This window comes from Astyanax mexicanus, chromosome 24, assembly GCF_023375975.1.
Source record: "Astyanax mexicanus isolate ESR-SI-001 chromosome 24, AstMex3_surface, whole genome shotgun sequence".
NCBI lineage: Eukaryota > Metazoa > Chordata > Actinopteri > Characiformes > Acestrorhamphidae > Astyanax > Astyanax mexicanus.
This window is the reverse complement of record NC_064431.1, coordinates 28,048,001-28,074,420: the sequence shown is the minus strand read 5'-3', so window position 1 is coordinate 28,074,420 and position 26,420 is coordinate 28,048,001. Positions and strand designations below refer to the sequence as shown.

Below are 26,420 nucleotides of genomic sequence, written 5' to 3'. Positions count from 1 at the left end.
AATGAGATAATACCCCATACATAATATCTCATATGTAAGACTTAGTGGAGGACACTTTTTTCCCAAGTGATGTAAATGGGCTTACATACCAGACACAAGGCATGTTCTCCTCCACCAGTCGTACACACTGCTTTTGGATAACTTTATGCTTTTACTCCTGGCGCAAAACTTCAAGCAGTTCAGCTTGGTTTGATGTCTTGTGATCATCCATCTTCCTCTTCATTATATTCCAGAAGTTTTCAATTTGGTAAAATCAAAGAAACTCCTCATTTTAAGTGGTCTCTTATTTTTTCCAGAGCTGTATAGTCTTTCAAATGTTAAATATGAAGGGTATAGGGCGCAGGGTGTAGGGAGTAACACTGCGGAATGAAACACGCCCCTATCTGGTGTAGAAGCGCCATTATTTAAGATACAGCTGGAGGACGCTGAGGAAAAACCCCGAGACTACTGAAGCCTATCAGCTGTTTAATGTCTGGCCTCTGCTTTTAGTGTATTTATTAGCTTTTATAACATATTAACGCTATTTAAGAAGAAACCTTTACCAAAAAAAATCAGGTAAGTTGCTAACTGACTTACAGAGAATAACGTTACAACTAATTAAGTTACTGCATTAGCTAGCTAAGCTAAGCTAACCTAGAGAGCTTAACTAAATAGTTAGCTAGCTAAATACGCTAACACTTTATTATTGACGTCTTTTGGGCTTAGCTTAGCTAACTAGGTTAACTTATATTCAGCATTTTAGTATTTTTTCTGCAATTTAACCAAGAGTATCTTGCTAGCCATACAGTTATAATGAAGCTGAGTGAAGTGAAACAACCACGGCTTTATTTAACTTAGTTAACTAGGTTAACTATGACTTATGTTTGTTATAAAATGTTTATAGATAGCTATATACTATGCGCTGTGTTACCTTTCTGCATATTGACTGTGTACTGGTTCAGACAAAGCTAGCTAATAATCTAAAGTAAGTGCTAGCTGGCCAGACAAGACTAGCACTGATTTTAGCGAGAATTTCAAAATAAAAGTCTCGCTGTCCAGAAACTTTTCCTTTTCCTCCTCTCCTTCCTTTCAATTGCTCATCTTCTCCATTTCTACACCTTCTTCAGGGGGTTGGATAGGTTGGAGGAGCAGTAGTAATTGGGCAAATGGGATAGCTGGGTAATAAGACGTTGACTACTCACGATCTGAGCCAATCACAACGCTCACTTTTAGCTCACCCTAATACTGCTCAGCCAATCACAGCTGCTGCAAGCAGCCATCATTTTAATTGTGTTAATTGTGGATGTTTAAACTTCTGCTCATTGCAGGAAAATTACTACATTTCAGAAAGTTTGCCAAAAGTGTTTGCAAAATAGAAGTGTGATATATAGCACGCTGTAAGTTATTTTTTATTTTATTTATCTTTTTTATTTTCTCATAAGAAGTAATTACAATGTTCTACTGTCAAGTACATTTGGGGATTTTAAAAGCTATATTATTTCTATGCAATGCATTAAAAAATTAAATACATAAATAAATTAATTATAATTAAGTAGAAATACTATTACTTCAAAATCTCTAAAAGTCATCCTAGGTAGGATACTCTGTTGTATCCTCCGCTGAAAGACACTTAGACAAGGATTTCCTCTCTTCCTCTATTCAGACAGGCGGCACATTAGAGGGCACCACAAAAAGGGCAGCCGTTAGGGCACTTGTTGGTAGGGGTGTGCCATATCGTATCATACATGATAATATCGCCATAAATTTCGAATATCGTGAACGATATTATACCCTGAAGTATCGTGCCATATCACCCACTTCTAATAATCACATCAGGGTACTACTTTTTTGCTGTTTTTAGGAAAAGAAAAATTCACACTGTTCTCATTTCCCATTATATATCTTCTAGAGACAGATTATATCTGTGCAGTATCCTTTATTTTACTTCTATCCTGGATATATGGAGATATTTAAAGTGCATTATTAGTATCATGACATTCTGGATCATTGACTTCTGTTACAAATCTGATAAAATTATTTTTTTTTAGATATCTCAGTTAGCCATATCATATTGCATGCAATAATAAAATTCTAAATCATTTTTCTAATTCAGTGTTTTGTCATATCGCCAAAAGTATCGATATCGTGAAAATACCATGAAATATCCTGATATTATTTTAGGGCCATATCGCCCACCCCTACTTGTTGGTTGCTTTTTTTTTTTTTCAACTACAGCAAAACTACCTCGAGTCCACCAGGTGTCACTACTTATAGAAGCAGTATAAAATCTAAATTCAGAAGCTTTTATATATTAATAAAAATATGTGTTTACTCTGATTAAGGGTGAATCATGTGTGGGAGAACAGCTTGCACTCTTGCTCCAGATGAGATACAGAAAGCCTCCAGTTACAGAGACAGAACTGGTCAGCGCCGGCGGCCGCAGTGGAAGGACGGCGATGAAGACAAATACCGGCCGTCCTACAACAAGAGTCCTCAGTCCTCCAGTCCAGTCCTGCTGTCCAAAAGACACTTCAATAAGGTGACTTGGCAATAAGGGTAGATATTGGTGTGGAACATGATGGTAAATAGTATTTAGGATGAAAAACTTTCATATAAATTTTTATTGCATCTTCTTGACAGGAAGCTCCGGTAGATGAATGTGTCCTGGCGACGATGCGGTGGGGTCTTGTGCCTGCGTGGTTTAGAGAGAATGACCCCAGCAAGATGCAGTACAGCACTTCCAACTGTCGCAGTGAGGGCCTGCTGGAGAAGAAGTCTTATAAGGTACATACGGGGTCAGATCTGAGGGATGTAGGGCTGAGTGAGTTGGCAGAAAATGACACTATAATATTGTTACAAAAAACATTTTAGTTAATATTGTCTGCCTATTTTCGGTGACATTGCATATTTATTTAATAGAGATGAGAGAAAACAAGGCTAAAACAAGGTTAAGCTACTTTGTTAAAACATATGAATTATATTAATCTAATTTTTGACAAAGTATGTCAAAATAAAAGACCTCTAAGCAGCACTTTGTGCTAGTCAGTACGTCAAAATAAAAGGAGGTTTGTCAGCAGAGGTCTGCTGCATACATACAGTATTTATGCATTTAGTATCCACAATATGCAGATATTATAACATTTTGACCTGCTGTAATTTACATCAAATTATGTAAATTCTCTTGGAGGCTTAATGCAGATACATTATTAATCACAAAGAGGTGTAACACAGTCATTGCTTCACAGCTAAAATGATCATGATTTGATCATTTGTCATATTTGCCTAAAATGCTTAAAACTGTCTTTTTTTAAAAACAGATGTTCTGTTCTCTATACTTTGGCCCAGCAAATGAGTGCATGCTTAATTTGTTAGTCACTTGTGCCATTGTCATTGTGTCCCAGGACCCTCTGCTAAAAGGCCAGCGGTGTGTCATTCTAGCTGACGGCTTCTACGAGTGGAGGAGGCAGGAGAAGGACAAACAGCCTTTCTTCATCTATTTCCCCCAGAGCCAGGAAGCACCAGGGCCCAGTCAGAGGGATGAGGAAGAGGGGGCTGATGGGAAGACAGTAAATGAACAGACTGAGGGCAAAGCAGAGACAAAGGTAATGAGCCTGGAGGCTGGAGTGTGGCTATAGAGACCTATTTATTTGCATGCTGGTTAGGAAAGAACCCTCACAACCCTTACTAGTGTGAGTTGTAAGAATGCATTGATCTATTCTAAATCTGTTGAATCCCCTGTAATCTATTGTAATTATATTGATTATACTTTTTTCTAGAATACTAGATAATGCAAGCTAAGATACTAAACAAATACTTAACTCAGACCTAAATTTTCTTGTGCTATTGTTTAATAAGTAGCATCTTTGACAGTTGTAATCACATGTACAGTGTCTTGCAAAAGTATTTATACCCCTTTTTTTTTCCATATTTTGTCACATTACAACCACAAACATAAATGTATTTCATTGGAATTTAATGTGAAAGACAAACACAAATTGTTATACAATTTTGAAGTGGAAAGAAAATTATGCATGATTCAAAACATTTTTTACAAAAAAAAAAAAAACCTGAAAAGTGTGGTGTGCAAAAGTATTCAGCCCCCCTGAGTCAATACTTTATGGAACCACCTTTTGCTGCAATTACAGCTGTCTTTAAGTCTAATTTTTTGCACCAATTTTCTTTGCAAAACAGCTCAAGCTCAGTTAGATTAGATGGAGAGCGTTTGTGAACAGCAGTTTACAGATCTTGCCACAAGTTCTCGATTGGGTTTAGGTCTGGACTTTGACTGGGCCTGGGACTTTTGCACACTGCATTTCTGAGTTTTTTTATTTATTTATTTGTAAAACACTTTGTGTTGGTCTTTCACATTTGATTCCAATAAAAGATATATATATATATATATATATGTGTGTGTATATATGTGTATATATGTGTATATATGTGTATATATGTGTATGTATGTGTATGTATGTGTATGTATGTGTTTGTGGTTGTGGTTGTAATGTGACAAAATGTGCAAAAAGTTCAAGGGGTATGAATACTTTTGCAAGCCACTGTAAATATATATATATATATATATATTTAATGTTTATGACAAAATTATTTTTCCTCATGAAGAATTGTCACTTTCAGAAGCAGTACTGTAGTACTGAGTATATTATACATATTTTTTAAATAGGATCAAATTTCATTTGCTTTTCATTTTGGACCTCTGCTTTATCTCGTTTTACAGGAGGACGAAGAGGACAGCGAGTGGACAGGGTGGCGGCTGCTCACCATAGCAGGGCTGTTCGACTGCTGGGCTCCACCTGGTGGAGGAGAAGCTCTGTACACTTACACTGTGATCACAGTGAACGCCTCACCAAACCTACAAACCATCCATGACAGGTGATGACAGTCAATCATTCACATTATATGAAGAACACACATGCACATAATGCCATTGCTGTATCATTTAAAGACAGAACATATGTGATGGTGTGATGATTTAAACATAGACATAGACTGTTCACAGTAATTAATAAACAGCACACTAAATATACACTGTATTATTTTTTTTTTTTTGTGTGTGTATGTGTTCCAGAATGCCTGCCATTCTTGACGGAGAGGAAGAAGTGAGGCGATGGTTGGATTTCGGTGAGGTGAAATCTCTGGAAGCTCTTAAAATGCTTCAGTCTAAATCCTGCGTGACCTTCCATCCCGTCTCCTCATTAGTGAACAACTCCCGAAACAATTCACCAGAGTGCCTGCAGCCTGTAGATCCCACTGTCAAGAAGGTATTCTGCCTTTTATGTAAAGAATCAGATAAAATATTGACACCAGTCATGAACCCAATGGGTGAATGAACCCCAGTGTAACTGTTATCATTAAAAAAAAATCTGATCAAGATGGTGGATTTTAATAACACTCTAGATCGTGCATTGCATTAGGCATGGTGCATGTAGTGAGTTTTTAAACAAATGTAACCTGAACCACTACATAAGGAGAAGGAGGGCTGGCTAAAGCAGCTTTTGACTCATTGTGATGATCGTGAGATTGCCAGTTCGAATCCTGGTCATGCAGCTTGCCGTCGGCTACTGAGCCTCTCTCTCGGTGATCTCCAGAACCAGGAATAAACACCCCTGCCCTGGGTTATACCATATTTAGAATTAGGGTTGAGATTTACAGGCCATCTCACAATACAATATTATCACAATACATTGCCTGTAATAACGATTATATCATAATACTGTGATACTAAAAATATTACAAGACAATTCTCTTCAATACTTCACAGCATCTGTTACTGAAGAGGATAAAATACTCCTAAATAAATAAGCAAATACCAGAAATGTGTGTTTTATAAAACTTCTCCTTTATTTAGGCTCCACAGACATCAGCCAGCAGTAAGATGATGATGAGCTGGCTGAAAACAGGCTCACCCGTTAAAAGGAAAGAACCGGAGAATTCCGAAACTAAAGGACCTGAAGGAAAATCTCCATCACAGAAGCAGAAGCCTATTGGGCCGCTACAGCAGTGGCTGCTGGGGAACAGTTCCAGCAAGAGGCCAAGATCTTAAAGCTTGTATTTTCTATTTCTGTTGGATTTTAATAAAAAATAAAAATAAGCCATACTTGTAGCACTTAAACTGGCTTGGTATTGGTATACAGGAGTTCTATATAGAATTTTAACAGCTGTTCACAGATAACCCTGTTAGACTTATGTTCCTAAATGGTTCTTGAATGGTTCTAGGAACACTCTTTAATGAGTTAAGGACCTTGACCTTATGCTAAGGTTCTTTTGGTTGTAATACCCATCGTACCCATAAACATATTTCAATCTTAAAAGGAAGATTCTACAATGGTTATTGGCTGTTTTTTTTATTTACTATTTATGGCATTTAGCTGACATTTTTTATCTAAAATGACTTACTTACAAGGTTATTTCTATTAGGGAGATGGGCCAATGTAGTGTTAGGAGTCTAGCCCAAGGACTCTTATTGGTGTAGCGCAGCATTCAGTCACCCAGACCTGGAACTGAACCCAAGTATCCCACATTTACATTTACATTTACATTTTCTGTATTTAGCAGACGCCCTTATCCAGAGCGACTTACAACAGTGCTTCAAAGTTACTTAAGTTATCCAAAGCTAGTTTGTAGACTAGGATCAAGAGATACATAGAGCTTAATCATGTTTAGAACCCTAGGAACCTCTTTTTTTTTTTTTTTTTTTTAGTTTAGGAACTCTTTAAAAAGATGTCTTCAGTCGACGTTTGAAGACGGCGAGTGACTCTGCTGTTCTGACATCCAGTGGAAGTTCATTCCACCACCTTGGTGCCAGCACAGAGAAGAGTCTGGATGTCTGTTTTCTGTGTGTTTTGAGTGATGGAGGTTCGAGCCGAGCCGTACTGGAAGCTCTAAGAGCTCTTGGTGCAGATCTGGCTTTGACCATCGCCATCAAGTATGAAGGAGCTGGTCCGTTTTTTGCCTTGTAGGCCAGCGTCAGGGTTTTGAATCGGATGCGGGCGGCAACAGGAAGCCAGTGGAGGGAACGCAGCAAAGGAGTCACATGACTGAACTTCGGAAGATTGAAGACGAGTCGTGCTGCAGCATTCTGAATTAATTGTAGTGGTTTGGTGGCTCTCAGTGGAAGACCAGCCAGTAGAGAGTTGCAGTAGTCTAGTCTTGAGATGACAAGAGACTGCACAAGCACCTGAGTGGCTTCCTGAGACAGAAACGGTCGAATTCTTCGGATGTTGTACAGGAGAAATCTGCAGCACCGAGTCAGATTTGCAATATGGCTCGAGAATGATAACTGGTCATCCATTACTACACCAAGGCTTCGTGCTTCTGCCGATGGAGTGACCAGTGAGTTGTCGAAAGAGATGGAGATATTGTTGCTACCACATGATGTGGTAGCTCACTCACAGGAAGTGGTGTAATCCACTGCGCTACACCAACCACATGACTTATTAATAGGCACAGAACCTTGACCTATTGGCTTAATTAAATTGTACTTTCAAAATGGTCTTACAGTTTTAAAAGGAGAAGATAGAACCTTGAACTTTTGCTAAAGTAGTTTAATTTTTAAAGGTCTAGCTTTTAGCTAAGACCTTGTTTACACCTGATCTCTTAGTGTAAATACGGGTTATATAAAAACATACATTTGCACTGCTTTAACATGTGGATTAAACCACTTCAGTTTCTGTTTTAACTGTGTTTTGGGTGTGTTTACACTTGCATCTTTTTGTGGCGTAGCCTTCCACATATAAATCTGACCACAGATGTAAAATAATACAAGAGGACTTTTCTAGTGCACCAGTGAACTAGTTGAGTTGGTTAACTAACTGCACAGCTGGTTACTGGAATATATAGGCTGACATTTTTTTATGTGCAAGGGCTACGTCCACATGTCTGGATATTTTGTTTAGCAAATATTTGCTTTTTCTGTGACCAAAAATAGCATTTTTCTATAAACACTAGGCCAAAACACAGGACTTTAAAGGCATTTATTTTGTATGATTGATTTCTGTATGCAGTTTATTGCTTAAATAAATCTTCTGAATCCAAACTGTTAATATTGGTTTTATTAACCAAGCCTGTTAATGCAAAACTGCACTATTTATTTGTTGCCATGTTCTTGATGTTCCTTGCCTTAAAAGTGGAATTTTCTCACAAGTGTATTTCTTTAAAAAAAAAAAAAGCAAATGTACAAAACCAGACTTATTCAACAATTTTTTTTATTATTTTCAGTATTACTTTGAAATACATTTATTTTCAAACGATGTATACGCTGTGCTGTAATAAATGTTTCATTAATTGTCAAGATGAATGCTTCTGTCCTCCCACCATTGTTGCCTAGTTTCGTATGTATGTATGTGTGTGTGTTTGTATATTTGTGTGTATTTACTTGGGTCAGTTAATGAAAACAATACTAGTAATAATAATAATAATAATAAATCATAATAATACTAATAATATTGCATAAACAAACAGTAAAATATCCGAGTGAAAACAAGCTTTTCTTTCCTATCCTGAGCCGCTGGCAAGGAGGGAGCAAGAAATGGGAAAACAAACAGGCACAAAGTCAGCTTGCGTCACTAATCGGATAATCTGCAGAAATTACAAATTAAAAGTTCTGACAAAGTGGGTCGACAATTTGAAAGGAGGAGAGCAAACAAAAAAAAAAGAAACACTACTGAGTCAGAACTCAGTACACTATAGCCACTATAGTCTACTCAAGGATATTAGAACACACCACACCCACCCGACCCCTGACTGCATATTGAGCATATTGTTGATTGCCTATTTGCTTGGTTAAAGCTTATTGTTAATTTTATAAATATAGGCTATATATGTGAGTGAGTGACTTGAGTAGGGGTGGGCAATGAGGGCAAGAGTCCAGAACAATTTGCTGATTTATCTGCTCTAAGGCTGTGTTCAGACTGTCGACCTGAATCAAATCAGGCATTTCTCGATTGTATCCAGATTGATTTTTTTATAGCCTGGACAACAAGAAACCACACTTGAAGGTTGGATTTAAATGCAATTATAATCCTATTTGTACAAATGTATCTCAGTCTGGATGCGCTGGAACATGAATCGAATTTAAATGTGTTTTGTAAGCATCTGTAAGCACAGTAGGGCTGCACGATATATCGTTTATGATTCATTTAAGCAGGGCATGCGAGGTCACTTAAGGCAATTAAATAAAAAACGTCATGTTGCAATGTTTAGATTGTGTTTAGATTCTTGACACAAAAAGTAGATACACAGCGCTGTCTCTGTGTCTGTGTGAGTGACAGGCTCCTGCTGCCTAAGAAGTGTTTAAGGGAGTAGCAGGAGTAAACATGAGGTAATCACATGGTCTCCATCATTCACATGGTTGGGCACGTGCTTGTAAAAGCATGTGTTGAAAGCTGTGCACCTCGGTCCAACACAGTTTTGCGGTGCAGATATTTCCAGTTACAGCTGAATTCACGCTTTTAATCTTTTAATTTTGCTGTGTTCCCCGGGTTTTAAGAGCTTGATGCTGACTCAGCTCTTGATTTGTCTGGAATTGAGACAGCGCATGGGTGGGGGCGGGTCTGGTGACGTCATGGGCCCTGCATTGTTCAATATCGCAATATATATTGTCGAAAAAAAGAACATTTGCAATGTAAAATTTTCCCAATATTGTTCAGCCCTAACTCACAGCACAACAAACAAAAACTCATCAAATCCAGAGAGCTCGAAATGCGAGGGTTGAAGAAGAGCACCAAAAGAACACAGATGTTTGTGATGTCCAGATAGGCAAATCCGATCTGATCACTTGCAAATAACAGTGTGGACAGTCTCAACAAATCCAATTTATCTGCAGTCTGAACACAACCAAAGCAGATCTAGTAAACCTGACAATTAACTGAAGAGTTGAATCAGCAGGAAAAGCACAAAACTGTCCAGGAATCTTGCCCTCAAGGACCAAAACTGCCCACCCCTGGATTAGGCTGTTGTCCGAATAGGGTGTTGCTTGAGACTGACTTAGTCAAACACTAGGGGGCAGTGTTGAGTGTTGAAAGCAGAAGCAGCACCAATTGTGCTTCAGTGTCAAACAAACGAAGGTTAAAGACTAAAGAGTAAAAACACTGATCTCAGGTCAGTCACCTTTCACACCCAAGAGACTACAGTACGATAATAAAGATTTAATCTCTACCTGACTCCAGATCAGCACCCTCACCAGGTGGGCCTAAATCAGTAAGCACAACTGCGAACTGAGCGAAGTTCTTTCCTGAAGCGAAGGTTTCACATCAATGAAAAGCTAATAAAGCTCATAAACAGCATGCTTGGTTGGCGTCCGCTGAACGTAAAGCCACCCATCGGACCTCTTTGAGAAAGAGCAGACAGTTTTGATACCAACACAGAGCTTTTAATACACAGATATATTACACAGCCCCATTGATCGTACAGATTCCAGTTACATGGTGCTGGAAGAGGAGGAGGAGGAGGAAGAGAAGGAGGTGGTGGGTTCATATAAAAAGTCTCAGAAACCATTTCAAGTGCTGTGAGAGGTTCAGAATTAACAGTGTATGTGTGTGTGCGTGTGCGCGCATATTCGAGAGAAGTGTGTGTGTGTCAGTGTGTGTGTGTGTGTGGGGGGGGGGGGGTTTGTGTGAGCTGAAAGGATACTGGAGGATCCTGTGAAAGGTGTTAGGACTCTGTGAGAAGATTAAAGGTTAAAAGAGCTAATATCGAGGGCCTGGAAACACATGTACCAAAGTTTTTTTTTTTGTTTTTTTTTTTGTATTATTAGAATTCTTTGGGCTTCAGGTATAGAGCCTCTTTGAGCACTGATGTGTGTGAGTGTGTGTTTGTTTGTGTGTGTGTGAGAGAGAAAGAGAGAGTGAGTGTGTGCAGTTCAGTTTGGTGCATGTTCACATGTGTCTATGGTTGTGAGTGCAATTTGTTTTGTATAGGGTATATTCTAGGAGAGGAAGCCTGCTTGCTCTATGAAGGCCAGTGATTACATTGGGGAACAGAGAGAGAGAAAGAGAGATAGAAAGAACGAAACAGAGAGAGAGAGAGAGAGAGAGAGAGAGAGAGAAAGAGCGATAGAAAGACCAGAAATTTACATAAAGAGGGACTGAGAGGGGTAGGGAAGAAAATCAGGGTGGTAGAGATGAAACAAGGCCAGAGAAAGAGAAAAAGAGAGAGAGAGAGAGAGAGAGAGAGAGAGATAAAGAGGATAGAGGGTGGTCAGCAGCGCCCCTGGAGGTCTTCAGCAGCTGCAGGTCTCTGCTGATGGCTTGGCTCTATCGTTTCTGTCCAGCTTGATGGGTTCTGGAAACTCGTTGTACAACTCCACTTCAGTTTCCTGAGGAACCAAAACCAATCAATGATAGCAATGACTGTAGAAAACATGGATGGTGTGGATCCATTCCTTTACATTCTTTGAACAAGAAACCAAAATGGTCCGTCATGCCTTTACATTTATTTTTCACACTATAAGGTGCCCATACAATCTTTAATTTTCCCAAAAATCGTCAGTGCAACTTATAATACAGTGAACCTTATGTATGAATTTTACCAGTCAGGTATAAAGGAGCAGTAAAGCCACTTTGCTAAGGAACAGCGTTATTCAGGAGTTTCTGTTTAGTTCTCCAGCAGTATTAGCATTACCTGCTAAGCGCTAGCCATTCGGCCGTTTAGAGGTGAGTATTATTGGTCTGTAGCCTGCGTTTAACCCCAGCTAGCACTGCTGGAGCAGCATTAGCATTACACACTAACTGTGCTAGCCATTTGGCCGTTCAGAGGTGAGTATTATCGGCCTGTAGTCTGCTGCTAACCCTGGCTAGCACTGCTGGAGCAGCATTAACATTACCCACTAAACGTGCTAGCCATTTGGCCATTCAGAGGTGAGTTTTATTGGCTTGCAGCCTTCTTTTAACCCCGGTGCAGTATTAGCATTACCTTCTAACCAATGCTAATGCTAGCCATCTTAGCTTACTGTAAATAAACTGAAGAGCTTTACTCATCCAAATGAACAGATTTCAGGAGAGAAACCTACTGTAATTAAAACTGCAACACTTTGTGGACTATACTAAATAACTTCAAAAGAGGTTTTATTTTTAGGAACTTCCTTTAGTCTGAGCGCAGGTTCAAATCTAGGTCTGTGACCTTCTGTCATTTTGAAACGAACCAGTTTCACTTTCTACAAATGTACCACTGTGGTTCAGTTCAGTGCTTACACTGCTTACCTGTTTCAGTGCATTGCGTGCAATAGTCTGGAAAGCTTGTTCTACGTTGATGGCCTCCTTGGCGCTGGTCTCAAAGTACGGGATGTTGTTCTTGCTCTGGCACCAGGCTTGTGCCCTCTTGGTGGTTACCTGAGAAACACAGAGGAGGTGTAAGAAGAAACTTTAGTATCGACATCAGTAGCTCATTTAGAAGGGCAACAACATTATTTTCCACTTAATGTAAAATTATAAACTAGAAGTCTATTTAAAACAAGAGTCTGGTGGGGGAAATAAAATTTCCTCTTTCCCCAAATGTAGTCCGTGACATGTTTGGAGTATGAAGTTCCTGTTTACACTCAGTGGCTTTGATTAATAGTCAGCTAAATTAGCCTTTGAGCTCCAGATTAAAGGATCATATTGACCTGAAACATCTAGCTAGCATTGTCTGTGCAAATAGAACACATTCACACTCAATACAATGGCCCCACATGCATATCCTGCAGGCCAGTGCAATAATTTAACTTGCTTGTTCCTGTCCCATGTGATATGTGGAATGTAAATGCATTTAAATTTCATATGCATTTTTTTTTGCATGTCACAAAAACTCATTTTCAAGAGATACAAACTAGTGCTGGGCAATATGACCAAAAATGTATATAACAGTATTTTGAAGGATTCTGATGTTTTCATGGTATATTATTATTATTTTATTTTATTTTTTTGCATGACTGAGTTTAAATATAGGTTTTGACTTACTGTACTGTAAGGAGTACATATAAAACAAAAACTAAGGCTTTAAACTAAGGGACTTAGATTACTACAGGGTTTACTTTGTTCCACAAAATTACACAATATATGAAGGAATATATGAAAGGACTTTATTAACACAAAAATAGCTGAAGAATGTAAACAATAGACCTTAAAAAAATACACCAACAATTTTTTTCCATAAACACTATAAATGGACCTAAAATACTCAAAATGTAAGTAATCAATAGTGATATTTCTCAAATGACACAATTTTATTATCAATTTACAATATCTTATTATTGAGGCCATTAGAGGCTTATTTAAGTATTTAAACAGCTGTTTATCAGTTTATCACAATTCCCTTCTTTCTCCAGTTAACAAATACATTCAGTTCAGTGTTCGTTAAAATTATCCTTTAATCTACAGTATTAATATATTTAAAAGGGCTATAGTTACTCATATTGCAAGGAGCAGCAGCAGCAGCAGCTCCAGGAGTTCTGTTCCCATCTTTCTTCATGCAGGACAGTCTGAAACTCCACTAGTTGCCATTTCTACAGTGTGTTAGTTTGTTATGCTAACTGGCTAGCGTTAGTTAGCGAGCTGTGTCTGCTTCTTTGGTGGTGCCGTTCTTGACAGCGCTCCGCAGTGCCTCTAATGGTATCGTGGTATGTGAAAAAAAGCATTCTAATTTCCCTTCCAATATACCGTGTGAACCAGTATAGTGCCCAGCACTAATACAAACCCATACATACAAACCCAAACCTAATGGGGCTGAAACTGCATAATTTGAATATCACCCACCTGCCGATTCTCTAGGTCGATTTTGTTGCCGAGCACAACGAAGGGGAAGTTCTCAGGGTCACGCGGGCTGGCCTGGATCAAGAACTCGTCCCTCCAGCTGTCCAGTGTCTTAAATGTGTTGGGTGCTGTGACGTCAAAGACTAGCACGCAACAATCTGCACCACGGTAGAATGCCACGCCCAAAGACTGGAAACGCTCTTGACCTGCTGTGTCCCAAATCTGCAGCAGAAATACAGACACAGGGTTAATTCAATACATGGTTTACTTAAAATCTGAACAGTTATCATGTTGATTTTTCGATCTAAAAGACACTTAGAGTAATTATTCCCTAAACCATTTTAAGAAATGATAAACCATTTTTTCAATAATAATTAAAACTTAATAATAAAAAAAACCCTAGGTAATGACTTGGATGTGTTCTTTCTTTCTTCTTCTTTTCTTTTTTTACTGCATTGCCAAAGTAACTTATCAGAACTTGGTATCGCCAGATACTCAATATCAAATGACTCAAGAGCAAAAAACGTGATCAGGACATCCCTAAAAAGTGCTATCCTATTTCAGAATTCTGGGGGTGAATGAAAATGGGCTGTTAGACAAAAGTTTCACTACACCCCAAAGCCCATTTCACACCACATTTCTCCTTTAACCCTAGAACTCTATCGCTGGGTAATTTTCACCCACCCAATTTTTTCATGTTATTTTTATTGTGTTGCTGCTGTTTGAGTTGAATAGGACTTTGGGTTTGTAGCTTTAGGGAGATTGATGTCATTGATGTCATTAATGTTATGGTTGATTCATCTGTGTTTTTTTAAGAAGCATGCGTTCGGGTGATTTTCATCTGACGTTAGTGATAGAGAGTAACATATTTTATGGGTGTAATTTACCTGATGTTAGTGTTTGGGTGTTTAAATCATGTGATCACATGTCCCAGGAATGGGTGGACCAAAGACCAAGTTGCCAGCAGTGTTATTTATTTTTATTAGAACATTACCTGTTAAGGATTACCTGATTTTCCAATAATTTTTCAGCTTTTTTTATAGGGTCATTCATGGTACCTTTTGTATTTTATGTGATGATGTGTGTTGTAAAAATAAACAAGGGTTCTAAACCTTGTCCTACAGTGTAAACCCAACATTAGTGGTGATGTTACTAATTTTAACGTTAGTGTTCTAGGGTTAAAAGGCACCTGGGTGCAGCTTATCCGAGCAAAGTGGGCAGGGAGGGCAGAACTTTTGCATACAGTCAGATTCATATGGCTGAATTTGTTCTAAATAAACTCTAAAATTATTTTGGGTGGTATTTTGTTAGTTTGAAAAAGACTGGCAGGTAGTTTTTGTGTGAACAGACATGATGAAAGTCAGTTCCATACCTGCATTGTGACGAGTCGGTCGTCCACCATCACCTCTTTCGTCAGGAAATCGGCTCCTATTGTGGCTTTGTACTGATTGCTAAACTTTTTGTTCACATACTGGTTCATCAGCGAAGTCTTCCCCACTCTGCGGAGACATGCAGGCACACAGCGTTTCAAACACAAACCACACGGTAAAGAGGAACTGAAAGCTCAGCAGAGCGTCTTCAAACAACAACAGATGCCAAACTGAGCTTTTTAAAAAATAGAAATACATGTGAAAGTACTCACAATCGAGTGCTAGGACAAAAATATGAACAAGAATATAGCAGACAACGAGGGCTGTATGTTAGAGTCTGATTTAACTAGGGAATCAGTTTCATTTTTACTTCTACGTCAATCACAACAAATTAAAATTTGTTTCATTTTAAGCATTTAAGGTTTGTACCATGAAAAAATAAATATGAGAGTAAGTGAATGAAAAAGACAGAACTATATATTTTTTTACGTGTACCTTAATATTAGACTCAGCATAATCTGACAGCACTCTGTTCAACACTCCAAGTCTGTTACATCATTTATGTTGAGCCAATCAATAGTGTGTGTACAGAGAGATGATTCAAGTATTAAGTATCTAAATAGAAATCCTTCAGAAGTGGGAGGAAAAAAATCTCTTCATATTACCCTAAATAAAATAAAAAAAAAAATAAAAAATCTATGAAGTTCCCATTAATTTCCCATTTTGGATCAACATAAAGCTTTCATATACAGCATTACATCACTAATGATTTGACCAATTTATTAGTCAATGCAATGTTATTTAGGGTCCATAGAATCTGGGTTAATAAACCTGAGTTACCGCAGGGTCATGTAAATACGTTAGATACCCACCCTGAGTCTCCAAGGATGATGACCTTCAGTAGAACTTTCTTCCTCGATGTCATTGTGTCACAGCTACAGAAAAAGGAAAGATCACAGTGTGAGCACAAGACCATTATGTCACCGGTCACAAAGGGGGAAACATTTCACATTGCGAAACAGGATTTTGAATCACATGAAAAGAAACGACAATACAAGACAATATATTACTTTAAAAAGACTGATGAGATGCTTTTTTTGTTTTCACTGAATGCAATCAAATCCTTACAGAAATGCTAAAAAAATGTAATACCTTAGACACCAAAGCATCAATAAAAGTACAGATTTCTCAAATCTTTTGTCTGTAACTACTGTGTCATGAAATTGAAAGTAAGCTAGAGTTAACACAGCAACTAAACGCATCAATACTTCAATATATACAGCTTGTCTAAGCTCACAACAGGAACCAGTGGGCGTGGTCTGAACTGGACTTCATTTCATTAAGCCTTGGTTAATGAGATGAAGAAACTGTTACCTTTGCACAACCAGGTGGAGACCACCACTTAAACACCTTAGATAAATAAAAATACCATTTTACACTGTAGCTTCAATGGGAACCACATGAAGCTTGCTCGCCTAGAAAGCAACATTTAGCGCTTGAAATTTAAATCACTAGAGGCAAAGATTTAACATTAAACACGACAAGGCCACACCCAAAACTACAGACACACAAACATGCACAAATGTATGCAATACACAAGCTTACCATATTCTTTGTTAGCAAACGTGGAGCATCCGGAAAGAGTTACCTAAGCTTTAATGTGCATTTCAGTATAAAACTCCCTGTAGTTAAACTACTACTACCACCAATGCTGCTGTTACTACTATGACCCTGCACTATCAATAAAAACCCATTGTGTAGGAAGCACTCATGCTCCTGCTCTAAATCTCAAACCAGTCATGTGTTCGCTCTCTTTCTCCATTACTCTCTCCAAAAGTCACGAGGAGTGTGTGTGCATGCTCTCTTACTCACTCACTTTCCCTGTCAACCATACAGACCTACTTCCTATTCAAACAAAGGCAGTAGGAAAAAGGCCTGTCAATCATATTCTCGAACATCAATGCTCTCCTGCTAAAATGCAGCATGTGAAGCATATATCAAGTGCATTTTAATGAAAGTAGCTCTTCAGTGGTTCTTTATGGGTTCTAAAAGACAATGCTTTAATAGTTATTTTTCTCCATTTCTATAGTTCTATTCTAAGAAAAGGTAGGAAAATATATTGATATTCCTTATCGATGCATGGTATCAAAAATCTAGATTGTTATTGACAGATCGGCGATCTAAACTCCCTAAGACTCTAAAAAGCTTCCGACTTCGACTTAAATTTACTGCTTTATTACTCCACATGGTGGCGCTATAATCAAATAAACAGGGTAAACCTGTAGTGAAGAATATTGGCTCTTGAATTCTGTGAAACTGACACCAATAATCCACAATTCCTGATATTTGCTTATTTAGGAGTATTTTTTTGTCTTTAGTAACAGAGATGCCGTGAAGTATTGTGGAGAATTATCCCATATTAATAAAATACAATAGAAATAATGTGATTAACTGGTCACATCATGCAACCTGAATATCAGGATTATGTCTGTTTAAGTGAAAAAGATCGTATCAATGTAGTGCTGGGCGACAAAACGGTATTGATATATATGGCGATATATGTTTTCCTCGATAACTATGATAAGCCGGGCGATAGACCGGTAAATATGGAAAACTATATTGTGATAAGTTTTTTTTTTTTCATATCGCCCAGCCCTATATTAGTGTAAACACATTTGACGATCAGATGTTGACATATCTTACATCTTACAGAAATTATGACATATCAGTAAGATACAATAATGGTGAAACAATATGATACACTATATTGTCACTATATTGTCCCATCCCTAGTAATAATTGCCATACAACAAGAAAATCCCACACAGTTACATGGAGTGACCAGGTAAACAGTGTCCTTTTTTTCTGGTCAATTTGAAATGTTTTGACAGATCTATGTACACAAAAGAAATGGATTGAGTTATTTTAAGGATCTTGCAAAAATATTTGTTTTTGTAAAGAACCTCTCTTTACCATACAAATATGAAGCCAGTTTCAGCAGTACTAAATTTCTGTAACAGACAGGTTTATATATTGTCAAGCAGTTCATTTACAAGCAGCTGAAATTTAACAAAATACATGTCACAAGAGTTAAAATCGCTAAAAGCACATCTAAAAAGAGATTTTAAGTCTGTCAACACTTAAAATTTCATGCTCTCCTGTCTCCTCTAGTGTCAGGTCAACAGTCTATGTCACTCCTAAAAAAACACCCGTGTGAGTAAATACAGCCATGGACACAACCTCACAGGGCACAGCAAGTTCAGCAATGACAACAATCTAAACAGAAAATGAAAGAGGACACAGTGCCTTTGGCAGTGGAGAGAAATGCTCCAAGCTGCAGACATATCAGACTCTCAGGCACAACACGCAACTCATACAGGGAATGCCATCAGCTCAGTGACACAAACATATTGCACTAAACTGCAAAACATATTGCGCAACAGGGCCTGATCCCATTCCTGGAAGACTTTTACAGCATGCCAGCATGAAAAAGAATGAACCCAGGCTGCTAACTACAAAGTATATGAATGCATTAGCAAAGGAAGGAAGTCCTATCTGCACTTCCTAACTGAAATGCAAGGACATTTTAGATACAAATAAAGGCAAATCAAAAACTAAGATATGTACAATCTGGTACATAATTTAAAAATGTTACACTAAGGAACTTCATGCCACTGAAATCTTGTTTATAAAAATAAAAATACAAAATATACGAGCATTTTTGACATTTACAATGTTTTTTTCTGACCAAACCAAAATAGCAGGTGTGAAAGTTGCCACAAACCACAGTCTGGAGCAAAAGGACAATAATGGCCCCATTTCAGATAAACTGAACCACTGTTATGTGTTTTTGCAATGTATTTTTGCAGCTGCATTGGACTTTCCAATCAATTACAGGAAGTTGAAGCAGGTTATTATTACCCATTAAACAATAGAAGAAGAAAAATAACGGGTGCTGTGTTATAATTGTCTGGCAGTATGGTGATTCCTGTATCTACTGTAACTGTATATTTAAACAAGACAACTACAGTGATCATAGTTGTGCTGAAAGCCCAGACAGAATTTTGTATCTGCCTTTAACCCATCTGTGAAGTGTACACACACAATTAGTGAGACAGTCAGACACTGAGACAGCAAGCACATGTGCCCGGAGCAGTGGGCAGTCTTCACTATGGTGACCAGTAAGAAGAAGTGAGCTTTAAGGGCCTTGCTCAAGAATCCAAAAGTGAGCCAAGTTATCAAACTCACTATCTTGTTATTGATGCCTACCCAAATATATATATTTTACAGTAGGCCTGCTTTGTTGGTACATGCAAATAAATCACTCTGATTTCTAAACTTATGTGCACTTTCGCTTCATATCTGTCATCACAGTGGCTTGAAATGAACTGAAAACAAGTTATTTTCTTATAATAAAGAACGTCTTGCTCTGACTGCCCAAGGGTTTCCAGGAAATGAAGCTGAATGCATGTTAAACTGCAAGGGATGGAGCTTTACGTTCAACAAAACATCTGAGCAGAGGAATGGTACCAGCAGGCAGACTGAGCCAATCCAGTTCAGATGAACTGTAAGCACAACAAAAAGAAACAGCTCCAGGCTGAATGCAGATGTCGGATCCACAGAGACTCAAAACGAGGTGAGTTCTGGGAAACAGCCGTTGGGTAAATAATAACCACCAGGACTTGAGTATAGATGAAATTCTAACTTGCCCGCTCTACATGCACAGGACTAGAGCTGCTGTTATTCACAAAACTAGTTTAGCATTTTTAGCTTTGTCTAGACATGCAGCATGTTTAGACTAATGCACATGCTGCATACCTACCTGCATACCTACTTGTGTTATATATATGATAATAGTATATAGCTGACAGTTTTCAATTGTGTACACTTTTTTTGGTTAAATGTTTTTTTTTTCTATTCTTGATGTGGTTTGTTTGGGCAGGTGTAAATACACTAACCAGATTTAAAAGTTCACCAAAACATTTTGGTTATAAGTTCTAAAGCATATTCCTGGTATGCATACGACACAGTGAAACAAGGAATGTTAAATAGTCACACAGTTTCAGAAATGAAATGCCCCATCCATCTGTCAACATGCTGGCCAGTGTTCAACATCACTCACAAGATATCACCTCACAACTTATACAGATGTGGATGTTCAAAAGCTGCCCCTCAAGGTAGTACTTTATGCGCAATTCACATACACGCAACCCATGACCCGTATTTTTTCAGATGCAGCAAATACAGGGTAGGTTGAAATTATTTGAAGGAGATATGCCTATATATTTATATGAAATTATAAAAAAATAAAATAAAAAATGAGAAGAGAGAGACATACATGTGAAAGTGAAACTCTTTTTTTTCATATTTACACCACATTTTTGTAATAAGAATAATGAAATTTGTAAAAGGAAAGATCTGCGACAGCCTAGAATTCGTCTAACATCTCCTCTCACCACTCTCTAGGTTTGACTGACCTACATTTCCCATAAAAATAAATAAATAATAATATGCAGATTCTCCAAAAATGCTCCCCGAGCCTCGCTGCACTCAATCCTGAAATTAGCATCAACAACCGCATTGCTGCTGTTACCCACTTGAAAAACAAAAGACCCCCAAACCTGAAACACAGCCCCACAACACAGCTTATTTGACAGCCTAAAGTTAGAATCACGGCAAATATAAAAACAATTCTTGATTAAAAATAAGACCAATTTCACCATGATGTTCCTCTTATTTTTTTTTATAGATTTCTGTAAATCGTCTGAAAGAACTATTCACATAATAGTAGGATTCAGAAGTTTTCGTAATGTCAAAGAATCCCAATATGAATTATATTATGAAAAAATAAACTGTTATACTTAAAATTTCACCTTATTACAGCATGCTTCTCTCTAGCTATAAAATGCAGTATGTATAACAGATGAGTAACTAACAGTGAGAGAGGAAGTAAATCACAATCCATACCTGTATGGATTATAGCTAATGTGGACAAAACGCTCACACCGTTGGAGCAATGGCATTTAAATGCCTATCGACTGAAAGCTTATCAGTGCTAAGCGGGAGCATGAAGAACTGCACGCATACAGAAAGGAAGAACGCAAGACTGCGTTCCGCTTTACCAGAAAAATGTTTTGACTCTAACAAAAGCAATCCAAAGATTCCAGTCACACATAGAGGCAAACAAGAAAACAATGAATTTGGAATGTGAAAGATTAGTCCTGCTGTTGTTTCAAGCTCCAGTTTTTCAAGAGCCACTCTAGTGTGCAAGTGTGCAGCGAGATACATCCACTGCACTGGCACACCTTCACCAATGTTGTCCACTAAGCATGTAACATGAATAGCTAGCTGTACAGGACTAGGATAGTAATGCAACTGAGGTAAATTAGCCTTGGCATTTGTTTGATTTGGTCGTTTACCAAAAAACGGTCTGCCTTTCTCTGTGGTAAATTTCAAGTAAAATGTTATCTACTATCTAGTCATCTTATCTAAATCTACTGTGGCTTTCTGTGGTATAAAAAGGGCTTTAACTTAAAGCTGTACTATCAAAATGCTGTATGGCTTCTGGTAACAAGCTGAAGAATCAGGAAGGACTTGCATATATCAACATGCAGAGTTTAATCATTGTGTTTGTGATTTCACAATATTCAAAAAATACTGAAGTAGTGACAGCTGTAATTTTGTAATATATGTAGCAGAAACACTGTGACCTTAAAGCAGACACGTCCTACTATATGTAATGAAAACCACCAGAATACAGTGCACAGAAAGATGTCTGTGTGTACACTCTTAAGAATCAGTGTGTTAAATTTAGCTATTATATTTTTCTAAACAACAAAACAAAACAAATTTTGTAATATATGTAGCAGAAACACTGTGACCTTAAAGCAGACACGTCCTACTATATGTAATGAAAACCACCAGAATACAGTGCACAGAAAGATGTCTGTGTGTACACTCTTAAGAATCAGTGTGTTAAATTTAGCTATTATATTTTTCTAAACAACAAAACAAAACAAAAAAACAGAGTAACAACTGTAGCCCAAGTTAGACGGTCCATCCAGCATCTCTGAACTGTCAGAACTACAGCTCTGACTTCCTAAACTGCTCTACTGATATCCCTCTACTCAACACGTGGTGAGTGGAGGGGCGTAATGATTATGAATTGCATTACCATAACAGTGCAAAGCATTTTTACATCAATGTTGAGCAAGACTCATACTTTTCTGGCTTTCAAAAAAGAATTTCAAAGTATTTATATATTTTAACACATAAAATATGGAAATTCCAGTCAAATACCGACCTCAGAATCAGCAATCTTATCAGCCTACATGTAAAGCTACAAAGCCCTATCACCCAGTCCAAGCATCCTCCACTGAAACAAAGGGAATTTCCTGGATAGACTCCAGTAGTGCATGAAAAGTGCTGACAATACTTCAGCTGGATTAGCACCAGGATCAGGGAATTACAAAAATGAAAAATTCGGCCACAGGGTGCATTCTACCAAGACGTTAATAAGCAAGTCAGAGAACATGCTGTTTTTTTTACAGAGGTATGCAATTTTATAAGCGCCTACTGCTACGGTAATGCTAATCTTCTAGCAAACAATGCATTGTATATGCTATAAGCTGGGTTACAAGAGATAATCAATATGTGGTGCATTTCAGAGTAATATTGCCATATAAAACAACAATGACAAGCTAAGAGCTAACCATTATGACAATAAGTGACTATGTGCTAACATAAACCTACTGTACTGTATAGTTGTAGAAAACAGACAAAAAACATCTATCCTGGTGCATATTGCTGCAGGGGTTACAACCATGCCCATTCACTTATACTCTCACTCTTCCAACGCAGTGCCTTCCATTCACTGCTATGGAGAACGTGCACGTCTAATCTGGAACCCATGACACTAGGGAAAGTCGGATCACATGGTGCAAACTGCAAAGCCCTTTCTGCCACTGTGGCTAAGAGTCCTCCAGCTAGAATCACTCTTTTTGCTTCTAAGTTATGCTTCAACTAGTCTCATATGGCACATCGCTTGAACATCTATTGTGCAAATACTGAACGAATTACTGTATTTACTTGGCACAGGGTGTCATCTATTATGTCAAGTCCTCATATACCATAAGTAGAGCTGGTCAAAATAACAATATTTTATTGCATTTTAAACCATTTTCCTATTTGTATAAACAATAAGCACATAGTGGATATAATCATTACCTAAATAACACTGACACAACTGTCCATTTTGTTACATTTTATAGAGTGTAAAAAAAACAGTTTAATATTATAGTATGTGTAGTTTGCTCTGCAAGTACAAGCAATAAGTTAATAATTTCAAGAGCTATACTGCTGTAAATATGTATATTCTTTTATAAATCCTCACACAGTGCTGTTTTGATGCATATTGCTATCAAACTGGCCTGACACTGGAGGACAGCAATAGAAAAAGCAATGATCTGGAAATAAGCTAAACCTGTCATAAGATAATATGTATTTTATCTCAGATTTTTGCTGTTTTGTCATTTTACATAATGTGACTCTGAAAGTTGTGCTTTACAGTTTTTGTGACAAGGACTAAATGTACAATAAAACAGCAGATTACCCCCTTTAAAATGATCTTTAAATCTAATTTAATTCAACTGTATGTATATAAAAAACACCCTGTAAAAAAGCTGTTAGCCAACCATGAATATGGATTTTACAGCTGGGTTAGCTAACATCAGCTAGCTTTATAGAAGAGGTTTAAAGAGAGCTGCATGTAATAAAACTGTGAAATGTCACCACATTGCCAAGAAACATAGTTAATATTAATAAAATTACAATTAAAAGCTTCAGTGCACAGTAAATAGCTAAATATACGGAGTTAACTAAGCTAGCCAGAGAGCAACACTATCCTGTGGGCCGTTTAGCTTAGCTAAGATAGCTAACGCTAGCTCACCCATAACCAATACATTTAGCTTAACAATTGATGTTATATAGTATTTATTTAATAATGTATCTATATATCTATCTATATTCTATCATAAGCGTGTTTATATCCGTCGCTGTCTCAGTTGTCACCAATTTATTTGCTAACTATAGCGAGCTAAGGTCGGACTTTGACACAGCAGCGTTTGCATTATACCTTAGATTAGCCAGTTTGGAGATGTTTGTTATCTGTAGCTAAATGTTTTAACCTACCTTGTTATTTGCTACAGGGTTAGATACTGCATAAAATCCCCAGAACATACAGAAAATAAATATTAAAAAACACTTTAAAACACACTGATAAAACCCTGTTGTGGTGTCACATGACACATACAAGCCATAAAACCCTGCCAAGGCTTCTTTCTCTACTCAGCTCAGTTTACCACCGTAGGTTAGCTAGGCTAGTTAGCTTAGCTTAGCATAGTCAGCTAGTGCTAGCCATAGACATGTATACATAGAACTGACGCCGTCTACTGGAACTGGTGTATCAGCCGCCGGACGCCATATTGGAGGTGTCAACATGGGCATTTATTTGCATTGTGGAAGGTCTTAAATACAAGTATAACGATCACTGATCACAATGAACTCTACCATTTTTACCCGATTTTCACACGGTTTGGTTTGTGTATATTTTAACTATATATAATAAAAATGGGTAACATTAGAGTTGTGATTAGTAGGGTGGGCGATATAGCTCTAAAATAAAAACACAATATTTCAGGATATTTTTGCGATAACGATATACTTGGCGTTATAGGAAAACTAAAATAATTCATTCATTTCAGGATAGTATAATAGTATAACAGTATAATCATAATGTGGCAAAATAAAGAACATAGCATTAAATAATATAATGCAGCAAATAATATTGCAGAATATTTAGTGCATGCATATAAACTGCAAACTAAAACAATTATACAATAAATAAACCTAAAGCTTCAAAGTAAATAATAGACTACTTTTAAAACAGAACAGCCCTAGTATCACGATAAGGATTTTTAATATCATGATATTTTTGTGTCACGATATATTGTATACAATATAATATTGCCCACCCCTAGTGATTAGGGCTGCAAAAATTAGTCGATTATATTAACTATGTTGATTATTTAAATTTGTCGACTACACATTTCACTCAACTTAGTCTGTCTCTCCAAAAGTGCCCAAACACAACAGATTACATATCTAATCAGTTAATGTCAGTGAGTTACTTTCCACGTTAAAACAACATAGTCATTAAATTAAATTGCTTTAAAATCTTGTGTTGAGCTGTCTCTATTGTTTTAGAGATGAAGGACATGGCAGAAATAATAATTGACTAATCGACTAATAGAAAATAATAATAATAATCAGACTAGTCATTAATTGCAGCCCTAGTTGTGATTATTATATGTGTATTAAACACCTTCCTCAGTACTAATAAATGCACTGGGGCGCGAATGGTTGACTCCTCCAATATGGCGGCCGGCTGATACGTGGATACGTCAGGACCAAGGCTATACGCTATGGTGCTAGCCGCAGTTCTAGCCGCTAGTTAGCTAACTTAGCTAAGCTAACCTAGTTTGCTAGCTATTAGCTTGCAGTAGAGACTGTTTTCAACACAACAGCAGCCCCTATAACATAATTCAGGCTTCTCTAAAGTGTCTGTAATCCTTAATTGTCCCCTATTCTAACACTTCACCTCAACACTGTCATTTATTACAATTAAAAAAGCAAAAATAATAAAATCAGCAGCGGCTCACCTCCTCAGACTCTCAGAACAGCGGCTCGGGTCTCGTTAGCTGGTCTGGAAGCTAACGGCTAGCAGCAGCAGCTCCTCCTCGCCCACAGCCAGTCGTCAGACACACTATTGTTTCTTCTGTCTGTCCGTGTTTCTGCTGCGCTGACAGCCGCCGGCCCGCGCTCTGCTCCAGCTCTGTCTGGCTACTCTTAAACAGCGACACTAACGCCGTCCTTCAACGCCGTTTTACACCGTTAAAACCGCCCGGGTTTTTTTCTCCTTTCTCTTTCTTTCTTCTCTGCTCGGGATCCGCGAGCCGCTCACTTCCTCCAAAACAACAAGCCTGAGAGTGATCTCAGCGCGTCACCGCTCACATCACCCCGCTCTAACCGAGCCCCCCGTCCCACCTGTTCTCTTACACCCACAGAAATCCCTTTAATATTATACTAGTGCATCTCAAAAAAAAAGGAATATCACTACAGTTTACTTTATTACAGTAATTCAGTTGAAAATGTGAAACTTAAATATTATATAGATGTTTTACACACAGAGTGATCTATTTTAAGCGTTTATTTATTTTATTGTCGATGATAATGGCTTACAGCCAATGAAAACCCATAAATCTGTTTATCAGAA

General features: G+C 37.7%; 2 protein-coding genes across 3 annotated transcripts; one reads left to right on the top strand and one right to left on the bottom strand.

Annotated features, from left to right (window-relative positions):
* Nucleotides 1-380: 380 nt before the first annotated feature.
* Nucleotides 381-6,091, top strand: hmces (5-hydroxymethylcytosine binding, ES cell specific). Its single transcript, XM_007256425.4, has 7 exons — nucleotides 381-555; nucleotides 2,322-2,518; nucleotides 2,620-2,763; nucleotides 3,381-3,581; nucleotides 4,712-4,866; nucleotides 5,063-5,255; nucleotides 5,843-6,091. Exons 2-7 carry the CDS (start codon nucleotides 2,330-2,332, stop codon nucleotides 6,035-6,037), a joined length of 1,077 nt encoding a protein of 358 aa, XP_007256487.2. The 5' UTR covers nucleotides 381-555; nucleotides 2,322-2,329; the 3' UTR covers nucleotides 6,038-6,091.
* A 4,980-nt stretch (nucleotides 6,092-11,071) lies between these two features.
* rab7a (RAB7a, member RAS oncogene family) lies at nucleotides 11,072-26,148 on the bottom strand. Of its 2 annotated transcripts, none has more exons than XM_007256424.4 (6): nucleotides 25,807-26,148; nucleotides 15,961-16,023; nucleotides 15,091-15,217; nucleotides 13,722-13,940; nucleotides 12,192-12,320; nucleotides 11,072-11,308 (listed from the first exon to the last, which is right to left on the bottom strand). In XM_007256424.4, the coding sequence occupies exons 2-6, from the start codon at nucleotides 16,011-16,013 to the stop codon at nucleotides 11,213-11,215; spliced, it is 624 nt and encodes a 207-aa protein (XP_007256486.1). In that variant the 5' UTR covers nucleotides 16,014-16,023; nucleotides 25,807-26,148; the 3' UTR covers nucleotides 11,072-11,212. The 2 variants fall into 2 exon arrangements, with proteins under 2 accessions (XP_007256486.1, XP_015463130.1); XM_015607644.3 differs by lacking the exon at nucleotides 25,807-26,148 and adding an exon at nucleotides 16,694-16,823.
* Between the last annotated feature and the right edge of the window lie 272 nt (nucleotides 26,149-26,420).